General features: G+C 38.9%; 1 protein-coding gene across 1 annotated transcript in view; it reads left to right on the top strand.

The window, feature by feature from the left end:
- The window catches only part of LOC140638076 (mitochondrial adenyl nucleotide antiporter SLC25A24), a 48,193-nt gene extending 35,641 nt beyond the window's left edge, over positions 1-12,552 (top strand). The window contains exons 7-10 of the mRNA XM_072834763.1: positions 1,746-1,853; positions 3,321-3,488; positions 7,919-8,069; positions 10,546-12,552. Coding sequence (XP_072690864.1) covers positions 1,746-1,853; positions 3,321-3,488; positions 7,919-8,069; positions 10,546-10,730 — 612 coding nt within the window. The 3' untranslated portion in view covers positions 10,731-12,552. The remainder of the gene's footprint in view (positions 1-1,745; positions 1,854-3,320; positions 3,489-7,918; positions 8,070-10,545) is intronic.
- The last annotated feature ends 7,718 nt before the right edge of the window (positions 12,553-20,270 follow it).

The following is a 20,270-nucleotide window of genomic DNA, read 5'->3' as shown; positions in this document are numbered from 1 at the left end:
GTAATGGCTTTTCCTGAACGTTTGCCATGGGCTCAGCACTATGCTGTATTATATGTATTAGCTTATTTAATCCTTTTGGCAACCTTGTGAGAAAAGGTCCTATTATCACAGATGAGGGAACATGTTCACGAGCTTGCTCAGGGCCACAGGTTCCTGGGGTTCTGGCCCGGATCTGCCTGACTCCACAGCCCATCCTATTTCCATCGTGATCTGCGGTTACTTTGACTGCATTGGGATCAGATTTTACCTTTGGCCTGACGGCTCTGTTGGTTGCATTAGTACTGGTGGGCCAGGTGGGCTCTCGGGTTGACGTGGTAGTGTCACTGTCACCTGCAGAAATGTCTTTCTCAGTTGTTTTGTTAGTATCTGTCACTTACTTTATTTATACTGGGGAAGATAAACATCTTACAAAAGGAAAAACTATGAGGAAAACATCCAAAAATTGTGAACACTTTACCAACCCTGTATTTTCTTTTTTCTTTTCTTTTTTTTTTTAAGATTTTATTTATTTATTCATGAGAGACACAGAGACACAGGCAGAGGGAGAAGCAGGCTCCGTGCAGGGAGCCCAATGTGGGACTTGATCCCAGGACTCCAGGATCATGCCCTAGGCCAAAGGCAGGCACTAAACCGCTGAGCCACCCAGGCATCCCCTAACCCTGTATTTTCTGGGATAGAATACTATTATTGTGTTTAGCAAAGGAACAACTGGGTCCCATCTTCAGAACATCTGTGTTCTGTGGAAATCTAACTTGAAGACCGCTTTCCAGTGAACTAAATGTTTTAGCATCTGAGCCTTGCTTTTCTGCCACATATTGCTAATGCAGTGTATGCAGTTGGAAAAACATCATCATATTATCAATTAATTGGTTACTAAGAGCGGATTTGTATTTTGGTATTTACTTAGCTCAGGCTGCCATAACAAAATACCAAATTGGTTATTTAAACAACAGAACTTCGGGGTGCCTGGGTGGCTCAGTCAGTGAGGTGTCTACCTTCGACTCAGGTCATAAAGGTCATAGCCCTAGGGTCCTGAGATTGAGCCCCACGGTAGCGGAGAGCCTGCTTCTCCCTTTCCTTCTGCTACTCCCCTGTTTGTGCTCTCTCTCTCTGTCAAATAAATATGTGAAATCTTTAAATAAACAACAGAATTGAATTTCCCATAGTCCTGGAACTGGAAGATCCAAGACCCAGGTCCTGACCAATTTGGTTTCTGATGAGGGCCCTCTTCCTAGCTTGCATGTGGCTACCCTCTTGCTGTGTGTGCTCATATGGTCTTTCTTTAGTGCATGAGTGTACAGAAAGGGGAAGAGAAGGGCACCTGGGTGGCTCAGTGGTTGAGTGTCTGCCTTGGGCTCAGGTCATGATCGGGGTCATGATCAGGGTCGTAGGATTGAGTCCCGCATCGGGCTCTCCACAGGGAGCCTGCTTCTCCCTCTGCCTGTGTCTCTGCCTCTCTCTGTGTGTCTCTCATGAATAAACAAATAAAATCTTTAAAAAAAAAAGAGAGAGAGAGAAAGGAAAGGAGGGGAGAAAAAACTCTCTGGTGCCTGTTTTAAGGACACTAATCCTCAAGGGACCCACCCTTAGGACCTCATCTAACCCCGATAATCTCCTACAGACCCCATCTCCAAGTATCACCACAGTTGGGGGGGAGGGGTTACAGCTTCAACATGATTGGACAGAGGAGACATGATTCAGTCTCTAGCAGGTATTAATATACATTTTTAAATGTATTTATACAGTATAAGAAGTTGCTTACTGAGGAAGGACAAAAAGTAGGAACCTTTAAGAGATTTGTTTCTGGTTCCCTGGCCGGAGCGACTGCACAGACTATTATTTATCCTATGGAGGTAAGTACCATTGTGAAGTCTGACTGTGTTGGTGGTGTTTGTGTCATTAGCTATTGCTGGGCAGCAAGTTATCCCCAGGTTAGCAGTTTAACACCAGCATTTATTATCTCAGGGTTTCTGTGGGTCAGGAATCTGGGAGTAGCTTAATGGGGTGCCCCTGGCTCAGGGTTTCTTTGAGCCTAGAGTCAAGGTGCAGGTCAGGGCTGCAGACACTGCAGTGTTCAGCTGGAGACAAGTCTGCGTCCCAAGTTCACTCATGTGTTTGTTACTGGGCCTCGCTGGCTATTACAGCTGGAGATGTCAAGTCCTTACCACCGGGGCCTCTCCCTAGGTTCTCTGAGTAACCCCACAACATAATAGCTGTTTTCCCCAACTTGGTGATATGAAAGAGAGAGAGGGAGAGAGAATGAATGTGTGTTAGCCAGTACTCAAGATGGAAGCTGCAATCTTTTGTCATTTCTGCTGTGTTTTGTTGGTCATACAGACCACCCGTGGGAGGGCATGGGAGGGCACTACACACTGTGAAAACACCAGGAGGCAGGGATAGTTGGGGGCCCACTTGGAGGCTGGCTGCCACAGTGTTGATGGGAATTTTAACACCCATTCCTCTTCAAAGAGTTACTGTGCCAAATTCAATAATAAATATGATGAGTTGATGGCAGTCCTAACTAGACATCCTACCATTACAGCATAGGTAGGCAAACCACGTGCCTGGGAAGTACTTTGTAAAGCCCTGAGCTAAGAATGGTTTTATACATTTTAAAAGTTGGTTAAGAAAATGAAAAAAATATGCAACAGATCTGAGATTTTAGGCTTGCAAAGACTAAAAGACTCCTGGTCTTTGCAGGAGAAGTTGGCCAATTCTTGCTTTAGAGCAAAAATGATACTGTAGATTTGGCTACCTTTATTGATACGGCAAAGGGCTTTCAACAACTAAAAAGATCTAAGCAAAATATACCCTTAATTTTCACCTGTGTGGTATGCCTATTAATATAGCTTTCCTGGTCAGCTTCTTAATATGATTGCTCGTGTTATTCCTCACACCCTTCAAGAACTATTCCAACTGAATTCATGTCATCTTCTTACATCCTCCATCTTGTTAGTAGCATCGCCTTCCCTCCCCGCTCCTGTGTTCCAAGCTAGACACCCGGGACCATCCTGTATGCTACCATTTCCCTCACCTCCCATATCTCATTGGCCACCAGTCAATTTTAAGACATCTGTAAATTATTTTCTATTTCCTCTGCCCTCATTCAGATCCTCTTTACAATAAATAAGTCTTCTTGGCTCTGGTCTTAGCCCTTCAATAGACATAATATGTGAGGGATGACAGATCAACAAATTGGGCATTCATTTGAGAGACAACATGTGCTAGGTATTTGTTCTCTGTAAAATTACTTCCTTTGAATTCCATGATGTCAGGATGAATATGAATGATAATATTTCATTACATTCTTTTATAACTAGGTTGTGAAGACCAGGCTGGCTATAGGCAAAACTAGGCAATATTCTGGAATATTTGATTGTGCCAAGAAGATTTTGAAACATGAAGGCATGGGAGCTTTTTACAAAGGCTATGTCCCCAACTTACTAGGCATCATACCTTATGCAGGCATAGATCTTGCTGTCTACGAGGTAAGTTTGTAGCAATCTTTTGAATCTGAAAATGTAGTTAAATAGTTCTTATTGTTAGGATTTGACCTTATGTAAAGAAGTACATATATACCAGGAAATAGTTTGTGACTAAAAGTGGATTCAGGAGTGTGTTACTTGATCTTTTTTTTTTTTTTTTTTTTTTGCCAAGTACCTTGAACATGGGACTCCATATGCTTGTGGTCGCCTTTGTATCAGATTTCCCTGCAAATTACTTTTATTAATGAAGAGCACAAACTCACGTTCACATATAATTGTTCCACTTAGCAGAGAGCTGCCTTGCCACAGGCCCTGCATGGAGAGCCCTGTGCCCACACTGAGCCAGGCAGTGAGATGAAGGCCCAGCCCAACACGGGAAACCCTGATGGGCGAGAGATTCTGGGGGCTGTCCTATGCTTTGTCAAATTTGCATCACAATTTACTTCTCTCCCGGACTCTTTCCTCAAACTTCCCTCCACCAGCATTGACCCCTGATACATATCTGGCTCCCTACACACCAAAAAAATAAAATTGTTTATCTTAGAAGATGGTCCTAGGGATTTTTTTGAGGGGAGAGGAAATAAGCAAAGAGGGCACATTTTCTTTGATTTGTTAAAATCTGACATCAATAAAGCCAAGAGACTGATGTGGCTGGCACAGATTCATCCCCAGTACTGAAAAGATGGCTCAGACCACAAATCTTGGACCAGTTCTGCCATTTAAACCATTTAATAATTTATGAATCTGACAGTCTCGGTTTTTGCCTTTAAAAAACTGAAGTTTTGGTCAGGGAGAGACAAGAAACCTCTGAAGCAGTGTTGGGTAGTTGTGCTGTGATAGAAGTAAGCCTATGGCTGAGCGGGGGAAGGCGGGGCATGGAATGTGTCACACGTTTTCTTAGGGGACTTTACCATTTTTTTCTAAACAGTTTTATTAGGATAAAATTTACATACCATACGTGTCATTCATTTAAAGTGTACAATTCAGGGATGCCTGGGTGGCTCAGTGGTTGAGCGTCTGCCTTCTGCATGTATGTAACATAAAATTTGCCATTTTAACCATTTTTAAGAGTACAGTTCACTATTTCCAGTACTTTTTTCATGATCCCAAACATAAACTCTATAACTGTTGTAAAATAATTCTCCACTCTCCCTTTCCCCCAGCCCCTGGTAACCTCTGATCTTCTTTCTGTCTCTGTGAATTCATCCATTCTAGTTATTTCATGCAAGTAGAAGCATACAATATTTTCCTTTTTTATCTGGCTTATTTCATTTAGAATAAAGTTTTCAAAGTTCATCCATGTTGTAGCATGTGTCAGAACTTCATTTTTGTTGGCCAAATAATATCCCATTGTATGTATATACCACATTTTGTTTATCTGTCCATCTGTTGGTGGATACTTCAATTGTTTCTAGTTTCTGGCTTTTGTGAATAATACTGCAGTAAATACTGGATACGAGTATCTGGTCAGGTCTCTGCTTTCAGTTCCTTTGGGTGTATACTGAGGTGTAGAATTGCTGAATCCTATGGTAAATCTGTGTTGAGCTCTTTGAGGAACTGTCAAACTGGTTTACATAGTAGCTGTACCCGATTTCATTCCTACGAGTAGTACATAAGAATTCTAATTACAAAAAAAAAAAAAAAAGAATTCTAATCATATCCTTGCTAACACTTGATAGTTTGTTGTTGTTTTTAATAGTGGCCATCCTAACAGGTGTGAGGCAATGTCTCATTATGGTTTGTATTTGCATTTCTCTGATAATGTGTGAGGTTGAGCATCTTTTCATATGCTTGTTGTCCGTTTATACATCTTTTTTGGAGAAATGTCTACCAAAATTTTTTGCCAATTTTTTTCTGCTTTTTTTTTTTTTTTTTTTTTTGCCAATTTTCTTTGTTGAAATATAGCTGACACAGGTTGTATTAGTTTTAGGTGCACAACATAGTGACTCGGCAACTCGACGATATGTTATGCTGTGCTCACCACAAGTATAGCTCCCATCTGTCACCATACAGCATAATTACAATGCCATTGACTCTATTCCCTGTGCTGTACCCTTCACCCCTGTGACTGACTCATTCTATGACTTAAGCATCTACCTTTCACTCCCCTTCACCCATTTTGCCTGTCTCCGCCTCCCCAGCCCCCCACCCCTGTCTGACAACTGTCTGTATTTAAGAATTTGTTTCTACTTTTTTTGTTTTGTTTGTTCATTTTTTAGATTCCACATATAAATGAAATCATATTGTATGTGTCTTTCTCTGACTTACTTCACTTAATATTTTCATAATACTCTCTAGGTCCATTCACACTGTTGCAAGTGGCAAGATCTTATTCTTTTTTTTATGGCCGAATAATATTCCATTGTGTGTGTATGCACATGCACACGTGCACATGCATGAACACACATCATATCTTCTTTATCCATTCATCTGTCTATGGACACTTAGGTTGCTTTCGTGTCTCAGCTATTGTAAATAATGCTACAGTAAACATAAGGGTATTAATTTGTGTTTTCATTTTCTCTGGGTAAATACCCAATAGTGGAATTGCTGGATTGTACGGTAGTTCTACCTTTTAATTTTTTGACAGGCCTCTGTACTATTTTCCACAGTGGCCATATCAATTTATACTCCTACCAACAGCGCATGCAGGTTCCTTTTGTGCCACATCCCTGCCAACAGTGTTTCTTTCTTTCTTTTTTTTTTTTTTAGAGTGAGCTCTAGGGGGGTCTGAGCAGAGGTGGAGAAGGGGAGGGAGAGAAAGAATCTTAAGCAGGTTCCCCACCTAGCATGAAGCCCGATGCACAGCTTGATCTTACGATCCTGAGACCACGACCTAAGCCAAATCAAGTGTCAGGTACTTTCCCCCTGAGCCACCCAGGTGCCCCTATTTCTTATCTTTTTTGATCCTAGTCATTTCAGTATAGGTAAGGTGATATCTCATTATGGTTTTGATTTGCATTTCCCTGATGATTAGCAATGTTGAGCATCTTTTCATGTATCTGTTGCTTTTGCCCATTTTTAATTGTTTTTTAAAAAAATTGTTGAGTTATTGGAGTTCTATAAATATGTTTTGGTTAATAATCCATAATCATATGTGTGGTTTGCAAATATATTCTCTGATTCCATAGATTGCCCTTCACCCTGCTGATTGTTTCCTTTGCTGCACAGAAGTTTTTAAGTTGGGTGGAGTTCATTTATTTATTTTTGCTTTTGTTTCCTCTGCTTTTGATGTCCTATCTAAGAAATCATTGCCAAATTCAGTGCCCTGAGGCTTTTATCCCATGTTTTCTTCTGGAAGTTTTATAGTATTAGGTGTTATGTTTAGGTCTTTAACCCATTTTTTTTTCTTTAACCCATTTTGAGTTAATTTCTGTACATAGTATAAGGTAAAGCTTCAACTTTATTCTTTTGCATGTGGATATTCAATTTTCTCCACATCGTTTGTCTCAGAGACTGTTCTTTCTCCAGCGTGTAGTCTTGGCATCCTTGTTGACGATCATTTGGCCATGTATTTAAGAGTTTATTTATGGACTCTATTTTGTTCTATCGGTCTGTATGTCTGTCTTTATGGCAGTGCCACATTATCTGATTACTGTTACTTTGTAGTGTCTATTAAAATCAGGGAGTATGAAGCCTCCAAGTTTATTCTTTTTTTCTAAGATTATTTGGTTTATTGGGGTCCCTTGAAATTCCATATGGATTTTAGGGCGTTTTCTCTTTTTCTTCAAATAATGCCATGGGGATTTGAGTAGGTAGGGAATTGAATTGCATTGAATCCGTAGATTGCTTTAGGTAGTATATTACTATGCTTGTGCTACCATAACAATAATTTCCCTTACATATTAGCATAGATTCTTATACTTAAAATATTGTATATTTAAAAAGTAGATTAGCATATGTATTTTATACAATTACTTTCAATTGCCTTCTAATGAAAATACATGGATGTAGGATAATAGGGGGAAAGGCATAGCCTGGGGATCAGTACACTTGATTCTGCACCCTTGTTAAAAAAATTGCCCTGAGACTCATTTTTCTCATTTCTAAAATTGTAAGAATAACTCCACCTCGGAGAAAGGACTAAATGAAATAACATGTGTAAAGTACAAAATTAGATGCAATTAGTAGAATTATATTGTTTTTATTAATACTCACTACAGGAAATGTTCTTGAGATACTGTATTTGGAGTGCTGTTGATCTTGACATTTGTTTGGAAGAAAATGAGCAACCAGTGTAAACCTCACATGGTCTGAATCCCCAGTGGCTTCCCTTCCCTGTCTCTGCAGAGCTGCTGCCTCCTACAGTGGCTGGGAATGTGCCACTTGATCTTGCAGAAGTGTGGCCTGTCTCTTGTAAGGACAAGAGTGACTGTGAAAATGTTTGTGCTGAGTGAAAGCACTGATTTTCTTCTTTTCTGTTACTCTGGCAGCTCTTGAAGGCCCATTGGCTGGATAATTATGCCAAAGACTCTGTAAACCCTGGAGTCATGGTCTTGCTGGGATGTGGTGCCTTATCCAGCACCTGTGGTCAGCTGGCTAGCTACCCCTTGGCTTTGGTGAGAACACGCATGCAGGCTCAAGGTGAGTTTTGTTTTGTTTTTAAAGGTTTATTTATTTATTTATTTATTTTAGACAGAGCATGCGGGAAGGGGAGGAGGAGCAGAGGGAGAAGGAGAGAGAAACCCAAGCAGGCTGCACTGAGGAGGAGCCTGACCCTGAGACTGTGACCTGAGCCAAAACCAAGAGTCCATTGCTTAACTGACTGAGCTGCCCAGGTGTCCCTTCATGAAATTTTAATACCACAGATACACTGCGCATGTACTGTTTGCATATCTGTGCTTTATGCCTAAACTGAGATCTTTTTTTTTTTTTTCCCATATCGAAAGTGCATGTTTTAAGAGTATGTAAGCTATAGTATCTAGATGGGTTGGGTTGGGTTTAGATTCTTGCCCCAAACCACTTTGGATTTTCATTTTCTCATCTGTAAATGGAAATGAAAACTGCAGTGTTGTGAGAATTAGCAGCAATATATGTAAAGCACCTGGCCTTTGGCAAATTCTTGGTAAATGGTGGCTGGAATTATTTATTATTATTGGACCCTACAACTGTTGAACTATGATCCTTCCTCATTGTGCCATTGTTCTCTCCCTTGGCTTTTGTGTTTGCTTTAGAGAGGGCGGTAGAGAGAGAGTCTCAATTAGGCTCCACGCCCAGTGCTGAGCCTGAGGGGGGCTTGGTGTCACCACCCTGAGATCATGACCTGAGCCAAAATCAAGAGTCGGATGTTTAACAGACGGATGCTTGTGCCAGGCGCCCCTTTCTTGGCTTTGATTATACTGAGTCTTCCTGGCCCTCTGCCAGTTCATTGATTATTCTTTTAAGATTTGCTGGCTTTTATTGCTATTTAAAGTATGTAGCCTGTTCCTTTCTTTTCTTTTTGGCTCTTTTGCTGGCCAGTCTCACCCACTATCATTTCTTTAAATAGTGTCCCCTGGGTATCCACAGCTCTGTCCCCAGTCTCTCTTTGAAGTACCAACCTCCCTCGCCACCCCCCAACCAAGCCTTCACTCGTTAATTAACAAATACTTGCAGAGCCGTGGTCAGGCGCTGGAAACTGCAAGATGCTAAGGTTAGAGCAGTCCACAAGTCAGTTGTGGGCCTTGCTGTTGTTGAGCAGAGAAGACACAAGGACAACACCAAGTAAGCCACCTCCCCTTTGTTAGGGGAGCACAGAGCAAGAAGCTCTAGCCTTACTTGGGAACCAGAGAACATTGTTGTTAAGCTCAGCCTGGGAAGACAGGTGGGAGTTAGCTGGGCAACGGTGGGCGGGTTGGGAAAGAAAGAGCATTCTAGCCTGAGGAAAAGCATATGTGAGGGCACTGAGGCAGGAGAAACGGGGACCATTTGAGGTGCTGGGAGATCATATGGCTGGAGAGAAAAATGCAAAGTAGTAACTAAATATTTCATATGTATCCTCTCATTTAACCACCACAGCCATCTTCGGGATTGACACTAACATCATCTGCATTTTACAGATGTGTAACTGGGGCAGAAGGAGATTAAGTGACTTCCATTAGGTTATACATTTGGTAAATAGTGGAGCTAGACTTCAAACCCAGGCTGTCTGATTGAAAGCGTCACCTGGCAAGTCCTCCCTGCCGTCTGCCAACTACATTTCAGTCCCCGTCCCTTCATGGCCGACAGATCTGTCATTTTTAAAGTCAACGTCTGATTGTTTTATTCCTGTTCAGAAATCTTGGTGACTCTCCAGTGTCCTCAGAATAAATTCTAAAGTTTATAGTGGGAATTTCAAAGCCTGTCGTCATCTGGCCCCACTTTATTTTTTCGCCTCCTGTCCATTTCCCCAGAGCCCTGCCTTGCCCGCCTCCTGCCGCTGGGTACCCCCTGTGCAATAACCACTTTGACATCAGTAGTGTCCCTGTGGCACATGCATGTTCCCACCTTTGTCTTTGTTGTGGCAGCAACACGACTGTCCCTTCCTCCCTTTTTTGCCTCTTGAGGTCATATTCACAGCCCAGGGACTCTACATTTTTGTAAGCTCCACAAAGTGTTCCCCTCAATTCCCAGGATTGAACTACTCTCTTTTCAGCACGTGGTTGATGAGTCGGGGTGGTGGTGGCCATGCAGGGTGGTGGAACTTTGGAATCAGAAAGACCACCTGTTCTCAGCTCTCCCACTTACTGGCTAAGTGTACTCAGCCAAGTTTCTCCATCTTTCTAAGACTCCCAATTCCTCATTTATAAAATGGGTATAAGCCTTGTAGGATTGGTATGTAAAGTAATTAACCTAGTATCTAATACATAGTAGTCACTCAACAAATAACTGTTTTATCATTGTTATTATAATTATGGAACTCGCTCTTAGGTGCCCTGCAAGGAGTATATAAAGGGCTACTTTCTTAGGCTGCTTGGAATAATTATTATCCTTTCATTGTATTCTCTAATGTCATTCTGAATCATAATAATTTATGGTAGTAATAACAAAACATGCCTAAATATTAAATTTGCCTGGTTTCTTTACTTTTTTCTTTTTCTAGCCATGATAGAAGGAAACAAACCAATGAACATGGTTGGCCTCTTTCAACAAATAATTTCCAAAGAAGGAATACCAGGTCTTTACAGAGGCATCACTCCAAACTTCATGAAGGTTCTCCCTGCTGTGGGCATCAGTTATGTGGCTTATGAAAAAATGAAGCAAACTTTAGGAGTAACCCAGAAATGACATGTTGAATTTTTTGCTTTAGCATGATTATTGAAATTTTCAACAACTCTGGAATGACTTTTTCTCTTAGAATTACAAATCTATGGCAAAAGAAGTCATATACTTCTCACACGCAAAAAGGAAGAGCGTATCAATGATTACTTCAAACATTTGGGCTCAATTTTATATATACAGAAATGTCAAAAATCATAGTTTTGATAAGCTCATACAATTTTGAAAAGGCCATAAAAATTGTATTTTATCTTTTCTAGATAGTACCTTTCTACAAATCTGCCCTGAGTCCTAAATCTGAAAAATGTATTGCTCAAATTAAATTTGTTTTGTGTGGTAATTATAAATCATTAATCTTTATTTTGGGTGGTTCAAGTGTATGCCAGTTCCTTAATACTTCAATGTCTTTTTCTAAAAAACAAAATGATCAGAAAAACTTGAAACTTGAGTTGTTTTACATATTTTTTGAGTGTCTTTATAGACTTCCTATCTTACAGCAACCAAATAAGTAGAAGGCTTGTATCCTTATCTTCCTTAAAGCTGAATGAGAATGAACTTAAGTGCCAAAATTCCAGCCATGCAAATACTCTAGTCCATTTATATTTTTAAGGAGGAGTGATGAGATGATATTTCAGTCTACCCTTTACCATTTTCCTTGCCCTGTTTTTGGTTCCTGGAATGGAAGGCAACCTATTTGAAAGATCCTACTTATTCTGTCTTTGCTTTGAAAAGCACCAGGAAACAAAACCCTTCTACTTCTATCAGCTTCTTCAGAGCTTCTTTACTTTGTCCTTTGTTTCCTCCTTGAATCAGATTCTGTTCTAATCAGGAAGGCTCCTAGGGAGCATACTTGGTAATCTGACATTTCTTAATTACATGAAGTAGGTTGATCATGGGTGGATGACATTTTCATTGCCCCCCACTGTTGAATTTGTTTGAACCTGCAGTTCTCAATTTGGGCAGTACACACCTAGGAGGTTAGTGCATTTCAATAGTAGTATGTGTTGATATTATGTATTAGGTACCTACGTTCAAATGAAAGGCCCAAGTTATAAACCTATACTTATATGCTCATGAACATGTTCATGGTCTCCCTTGCTCCAAGTTTTGGGAACATGCTATGATATAAGAAATTTATAATATTGATAGCATATTTTTATTTTACTAAAACATTTTTGTAGTCAACCATCTTGTTTTGATTTGTGTAATTAGGGCTTAGATGTTTATTAGTTGAAGTTATTCTGTAGCTTTTTAATTTAGTTCCCAAACATATGTTTGATTTCTAGTGATTTCTGTTATAAATTGCCAACATTTTAGTGCAAGTCCAGTGACATGATGGGCACACTTTATTTGAACCTACCTCTTACATTTTCTGAACCAAAGAGAAATGTTGGAGCTGTGTTTGTGAAACATATTCTAAAATACAGGTTTCATACATTAGTTATGCCTGATAAATGTCTTGGTATTTATACCTGTGATAAACATGAGACTCCACTATTTCTTCATGGTTGTTTATATTTTTGAGTAATACAGAAATGACAATATTAAGGTACATGATTAGCTTTTTCTTTTTCTACTCATAAGAATTATGGAGTTAATGACCAGAATTTCGAGCTACTGAAAAACAGTCATTGTTCATTATGAATTTAAGTTGTCTGCTATTTAGTATTATAAGGTGTGAATGTGATTTATCTGTGCATCTTGTACCTTTGAAATAATCTTGTGTCTTTTGAAAAGAGCCCAGAGTTGAAGATGTTTATTTCCAGTGTTACTATATATGTACTTTCCATTTATATTAAAAAAAAAAAAAGCTATATACTTGTTTTAAAAATGACTTGTTTCCTCATTTAAAAAAATAGGCAAAAAAAAAAAAAAAGGCTGTATCATACAGCTTCTATCACTGGCAGCAGTTTGAATAATTCTTTTCATATCTGAGTCTTACAGTCTTTCCAAATATTTTGCCTTTTCCTGAACAGCCACAACAGTTGTCTCTCATACATACTGGCATAAGATGATGTTTTTCCTGGTGTCCAAATTTCACATTTACTAGTTAGAGTTACACCTCTGGGGGTTCACAATGTCAAGGAGAATTCAAAATCATGGGATTTCTTGACACAACTTGGTGGAGTATCAGTTTGTCTTGAAGCTTGGGAAGCAAAGCTAAGTAAGTTTACTGGTAAGTGATTAATTTTTTTTACAATGAAGATTATACTTAAATACAAAATTTGATTTTAAAAAATAAAAATAATAAAACTAAGACTGCAAAGAAATGTCTGTGCTACAACTCAAATGCCACCAAGACTCCAGGAATAAACATATCATCAGTTCTTCTCTGTCTTTTCTCAGGAACCCTGAGAGGGAGGGTGTAAACAACCCAGCCAGAGGGTTACCACAGGAGACATATTAGCTGAGCGTTTCTCCATTTCTCAGTCCCCAGGACTCCAGGACAAGATTCCTGGAGGTAGGGCTCCTCTGGGAGTAGGGCTTTCTTATTGGAAATATTTGAAAACACCTTTCCTTTCTGGTAACCTCCGTGTCCATCTCACAGTTTTCCCTACCGCAGTCCCAACATACTGGCCCCTTCCCTAGGTAGCATGTCTGTTGGCTGCCATATGCCTCTCCCTCTCCAGGAAGAATTTTAATATTTTTTGCAAATTTTAATTTAAAAAAATGAGTAGAGACCTTAAAATCTTTCTAGATATTTTCCTGAGAATTAGAGATCTTCAGCCTTAGCAAACTAGCAAGGCTCTAGCTATCTTCATATCCTCTGACCACCTTGTATTTGCCCAGGATTTGTTTATTTGTTTTTACAAGTCATACAATATTGAAAACAATTCTTTAACTTATTTTTTGTTAGTTGTTAATTGTCCTGCTTTGAATCTACTTCCACAAAGTCAAGATAACAGTAACAAAGAAGTGATCTGTATCTTGTTACTCCTGAAAAACGTGCTGATCTGGCCAGGGATTTTAAAAACACTCTAAAGTACTCTCAAACTTAAACTTACCAACATGTTTTTCCACCTACTGAATCTCTAAATCCCTAAAACGTTATTAATATATGGCAATGTAGCTTCATAGACAGTTCAATAAACAATGTCTAAATGGGAAAGTTAACAATGTCAAGGAGAGTCAACACTCCCCAAGGGCTTGGGAAGAGATAGGAAATAGAGGGAAAAATTACTTGTAATGTGGAAAAGAATGACTTGGAGTCTAGAATTGTTTCTGAAACTTTTGGATCATGTAGGGAATATATAGATGGTAAGGTACAAGGGTAGAAATATAGGTAGTATTAATGAGTCAGGTGTTTAAACTTTTACAGTAGAAGAACCTGAAAGAATAAAGGTGAGGAAGAATTTTTATAACATCCACTTGTGATCTTTGTTCTTCAGATCCTGTTCCCTTCCTACTTTACTGTTTGTTAAAGATGTTCATCCTGGAGAAATAAGAGAACATCTTCTGTAAAGTAATAGAACTATGTTAAGGAGAGGAAAGAGTCAGACAATTGAAGAATTTTGCTGTAGTTTGAAAATTTTGCTTTTTTTATGTGCGTTTGACTAATAAAAGTATATGACTATTATTTGACCAGCTATTATGGGGAGACTTTCCTTTCTCGGCCAAGCCTTAATAATTCACTTACTCTTCATGTAAGGCATGAACAAAAAGATTCAGAACGACAAGAGACATACATTGGTCCAAAAGGTTATTCAACAAAGTTCTTCCCTTTTTTGTTATGGTACTATGAGCTAATAATCAGATGGCAATGCTGGCGAGGTATTCCCTCCCTCTTCCAGAATTCCCCACAGTGGAGTTTCCTCTTGGTCAGCGGACTGAGAAGGAGCACAAGATGTTGCTTCAGTACAGCTACGTGGCGGGCCCCTAGGGTGAGAAGTGAACGGACATCCTTGTTTATAACTAATAATTGCTCATGATGTTATTCAATTACAGATTTGCCTATTTGGGGCACCAAGAACCATAAATACGGATCTCTAGTACAGTCCTCCCAAGTATCAAGTGTGCATAATTTCTGAAGGGCGTGGGGAGACAGAATAGATTTATGACTTTTGCAGCCCATTTCACGCCTTCCCTTGTTGAGCTGTTATAAATTACCTTCGGAAATAAACAGCAAGGCTTTGGGAAGAACACTAATACAATCAAGCTCATTTGTTCCTGAATGGATGGATAGTCACATGACAAATGACCCAGAGCCTCAGCCCAGACGTAGTAATTTTCCAAGGCTTTCTTGCCATGGTCTACCCTTTCTTTTACTGACTACAGAGGACTTACAAAATTCTAAGTAGTTCCTATTATCCAATGCAAAATGAAATAGGAAAGCTGCTTTTCGCCTATTGTGGCAATAGCACAGGACCAGTAAAATAATGACACCTGGCTTACAACAGCAAAACTTTGAAGGTGCTGGTCATGGGAATTTTCCCCACAGCAGTCTAGTGACCACCATTTAGAACGTATAAACTGTTTAACCCCAATTTTTTAATTTTCAACACCATGGTTTATCTTGTATTTGTTTCCACATAGTCCTAATATGATTGTTAAATTTTAGTTGATCCAGATTATGATGATATGCAAACTTGAGGTAGGGCCAAGTTTACCTCTGCTCGTTGGGTCCAAAGATGATACTTCTGACTGACATAAATTTTAATCCAAACTCTATATGCTTCTTCCAAAAAGTGTCTTTTTTTTTTTTTCCAGGCAATATAATGGTGCCTCTGAGTGGAGGTTGGGGATATCTCTGCATCCTTGTTGACTGCAGCTTTCACAGGGATACTGACTGCTTTGGTTGGGGAGATCAAATGGGTATACGTAATTGCCAATCTAGTTAGGATGTACTACTGTCCAGGCTCCCCCCACTGTCAGGAATCATCCACTGCAGTGCATACTTCCGTTTAGAGCAGACAGGTATTTTTATTGAACCTCCTGGACTTCCAACGTGAGCCAAGAATTATGTAAATCATGCCGATTACACATAGAATATATGCACAGTAAGTCTCCCCTTATCTAGCTGTGGTTTCGCCTTCCGCAGTTTCAGTTGCATGGTCAAAGGCAGTTCTGAAGTAGATGATCCCTTTTCTGACAAATCATAAGAAGGTCAATAAGTAGTCTAACTCTACGTCGTTCAACGCCTACGTCATTCCCCTCACTCGTCTCAGCATGTAGGCATTTTATCTTCTAACATCATCACAAGAAGGGTGAGTACAGTACAACGGATATTTTGATAGACCATGTTCACATAACTTTTGTTATAATCTGTTGTTACAATTTTTCAATTTTATTATAAGTTATTATTGTTAATATCTTACTTTATCACATGTACATTCATATAGATAGGAAAAAACAGTATAAATAGGGTTCGGTATGATCCTGGCATCCACTGAGGGCCTTGGAACATATCTCCTGGGGCCAAGGGGGAAGTAATAGTACTTACTATACTTTATAGTACATTATAGAATGCAGATTAATGAGGATGTTATAAATTTAATATAACTTCTTGGAAGAAAAAAATGAATTAATATTTATAAGAATCACATTTATTTATTTATTTTTTAAATTTTTTTATTTATTTATGATAGTAACAGAGAGACAGAGAGAGAGAGAGAGAGGCAGAGACACAGGCAGAGGGAGAAGCAGGCTCCATGCACCGGGAGCCCGATGTGGGATTCGATCCCGGGTCTCCAGGATCGCGCCCTGGGCCAAAGGCAGGCGCCAAACCGCTGCGCCACCCAGGGTTCCCAAGAATCACATTTAGACATTGTAACAGGTCTTTGTAAGTAATATTTTTCTCAGCCTTATTGGTGTATAATTGAGATAAAATAAACTGCACATATTTAAAGTGTATAATTTGATGAGTTTTGACATGTGTATTCCCATAAACACAATCAAGGTGATGAGCATACCATTAGCCTTAAAAGTTTCCTACTCCACTAGGAAACCACTAGGAAATCACTATAGATTAGCTTGCATTTAATAAATTTCACATAAATGTCTGGCTTCTTTGACTCTGTGTACTGCTTCCTCCATGTCGCTGAAAGTACTAATAATAATCCATCCCTTTTTCTCACTGAGTAGTATTCCATTCCAGGCTATGCTACAGTTTGTTTATGGGTTATTGACCTGTTGAAGAATGTTAGAGTTGTTTCTAGCTATTACGAATAAAGCTGCTATGCACATTCACATACAAGCTTTGTGTGGACATACGTTTTTATTTCTCTTGGGTGAATACCTAGGAGTGGCCTTGCTGGATCATCTTGTAGTGTATGTTTAGCTTCTTAATAAATTGCCAAACTGTTTACCAAAGTTTTCATACTATTTTCTATTCCCATCAGTGAGAGTCCTCGTTATTTCACATTCTTGATTTGTGGCCAGTCTTTTAAAATTTTAACCATTCTAATAGGAGTAGTGCCATCTTCTTGTGGTTTTAATTTATATTTCCCTAATGACTAACAATGGTGAGAATTTTATTTATTTATTTATTTATTTATTTATTTATTTATTCTGTATAAAAGTCCTTTATCAGATATACATGTTTGCAAGTATTTTCTCCCAGTCTGGTGCTTGTCTTTTCATAGCTATGTCTTTGAAGAACAGTTTCTAATTTTGATGTAGTCCAATTTATCAATTTGTTCAGTTTTAAATTTTGGTGTAATCCAACTTATTAATTTGTTCTTTATGAATAATAGTATTGCACCTAAGAAAGCTTTGCTAAAGCTAAGGTCACAAAAATTTCCTACTGTGTTTGCCTCTAGAAGCTTTGCAGTTTAAAGGCCTTTAAGTCCGATCTGTTTTGAGTTAATTTTTGTATACGGTCCAAGGTGTGGATTAAAGTTTATGCTTTTGAAAATGGATATTCAGTTGTTCTCATACCATTTGTTGAAAGAGAGGTTTTTTCTTTATTGAATAACCTTTGTACCTTGTTGAAAATTATTTGTCCATAGAAATGTGCTTCTATTGTTGGAGTCTACTCTGTTCTGTTGATCTATTTATGTATTTTAAGTCAGCGTGACAGTCTTTGTTACTGTGGTTTTGTAAGTCTTGAAATCAAGTACTGTAAATCATCCAACTTTGTTCTTCTTTTTCAAGGTTGACTTAGCTATTTTAGGTCCTTTGCATTTTCATATGAATTTTGGAATTAGCTTCTCAGTCTCTACGATAAAGCTTGTGGAAAACTTTGGTTGGGGATTACATTGACTCTATAGATAAATTTGGAGAGAAATAACATTTTTTGACCCATGAAGAATGCATACCTTTCCATGTATTAATTTAAAAGATTTATTTCCCAGTAGTGTTTGATAGTTTGATAGCAATATGTAGGAAGCCAACAAAGGCCCATAACATTGAGTGAAAAAAGCAAGTTGCAGAAGAATGCTTATAATATGACACTCAGAGCAGGGTCATTCTCTGGGGCAAGGTATAGCCATAGGTGGAGTGTGCATGAGAACTTCTACTTTTAAATGTTGATTTATATATTGTTCCAATTTCTGTATGTTTTACTTTTTTTTTTAAGGATTTTATATATTTATTTGAGAGAGAATGTGAGAGCACAAGCATGGGGAGGAGCAGAGAGAGAGGAAGAAGCAGACCCACCGAGCAGAGCCCAATATGAAGCTCGATCCCAGGACCCTGAAATTATGACCTAAGCTGAAGGCAGATGCTCAACCAATGGAGCCACCCAGGCTTCCCCCATGTTTTACTTTTTTAACCTTATTTTTATAATCTTTAAACTGTAAAAAACTGTATGTAAAAAACTGTTTTTACGTATGTTTTCCTTTTATAATCTTAAAAACTGTAAAGAACTCCCACCACAATCAGTTACAAATATAGTATTTAAAATAATTGAAAATACAATTTTAAGAAAAGCAACATTCAGATTACTGAGTACTGCTGAGTGGGAGGGGATTATGATTTAGGGGGCATTCTGAATATTCAGTAATACTGTGGTATCTCAGGCTGGGTAATGGAGACCCAGTCAGATTTTAAAGATACGTATATTTTTTCATATAGAATATTTCACTGAAATATTTAAGAATCAAAACCATAAGGCTGGAAATAGCTGTATAATTTCTAATCTTCTCAAAGAAAAGAGCACAAACATGGGAATATAACCAGCCTAACAAAATTGAGCAAAGAGGATGTAAAAGAAACAACGAGAACATATTATGTATAGCTATTGCATATCCATGTATTTCTAAAGTTTGTAAATGCCTAGATAAGAATCTCTGGTGAAAAACTCAGAGCAGCATCATTGTTTGGGGCAGGGCATAGCCATAGGTGGGGTGTACATGAGAACCTTCACTTGTATTTTATTTATTTAAAAGATTTTTATTTATTTATTCATAAGAGACACACAGAGAGGCAGAGACACAGGCAGAGGGAGAAGCAGGCTCCATGCAGGGAGCCCGATGCGGGACTCGATCCCAGGACCCCGGGATCATGCCCTGAGCCAAAGACAGATGCTCAACCACTGAGCTACCCCAGTGCCCCAAGAACTTACACTTTTAAATACAGACTTACATATTGTTCATATTTCTACATGTTTTACTTTTTAAATCTTTTTATTTTTATAGTCATTAAAACTATAAAAAGCAATGTTTTTACATATGTTTTACTTTTATAATCTTTACAACTGTAAAAAGCAGTATTAGATTATATTCTATATGACATTTTGTCCTCTTAACTGTGCTGGTCCTGGGCATGTCTGCTCCCAGATTCATTCCTTGCCTGTCCCATACCCTGCTCTGTATCCTGAGGCCAACTCCTCCAAACTATATTTTCCAGCTCCTGGTCTGCTGCCTGCAGCTGGAGCTGGTCAATAGGAGGCACTAGCAGGAGATTGAAGGGCAGAGGAAGGGAGAAGCCAGGATATTTTTTTCCCCTGCTGCCCAGCACAATAAATAACAAAAGACACACATGTCTACACCCATGATTGGAAAACTCAGAACACCAAGGATAAAGAGATCTTAAAAGCCTCTGAGGTGCAAGCAGAAACATAAATCATCTGCAAAGGAATACGAAAATACATCAGATTTTGCAACTATATCCCTAGAAGGTAGAAAAGTGATTTTCAATTTAGACGTAAAAGCATTAATTTGCTAAGTGAAAGATAAGAAAAATAAATGTCCAAAGGGAAAGGAAATTTACTTCCTGCACAGCTTCTTAGGATATATTCAAGCAAAATGAAGAGTAAACATACAAGAAAAAAGAGGGAACAGGATACAGGCAACAGCAGCTCCAGCCTGGGGAAGCAGTGCCAGGAGGTCTCAGGATGACAGTAGGTGCAGAGAAGGACTCCAGAAAGGAGCAGGAGGTTGTAGGACACGCACAGAAACTCTAGGGAGAGCAAGCGGCTCAAAAGAACACTCCATCCCTGATTGGCACAAGAGGTTAGGGGGAAATGTAAATATAAAATACAGGCCAAAAATTCGAGAGCATTAAAAGGTAGTTAGAAATCTCAGGAAACATTAAAAAGCTCAAATACAAAAGAAAAGTAATGATAGTGAACACTAGCTCTGTGGTGGAAAATCCTGTGCTGTCCCATCA

Source organism: Canis lupus, chromosome 8 (assembly GCF_048164855.1).
Source record: "Canis lupus baileyi chromosome 8, mCanLup2.hap1, whole genome shotgun sequence".
Classification (NCBI taxonomy): Eukaryota; Metazoa; Chordata; class Mammalia; order Carnivora; family Canidae; genus Canis; species Canis lupus.
Note: the sequence above shows the minus strand (reverse complement) of the source record. Positions and strands in the feature narration are given on the sequence as shown.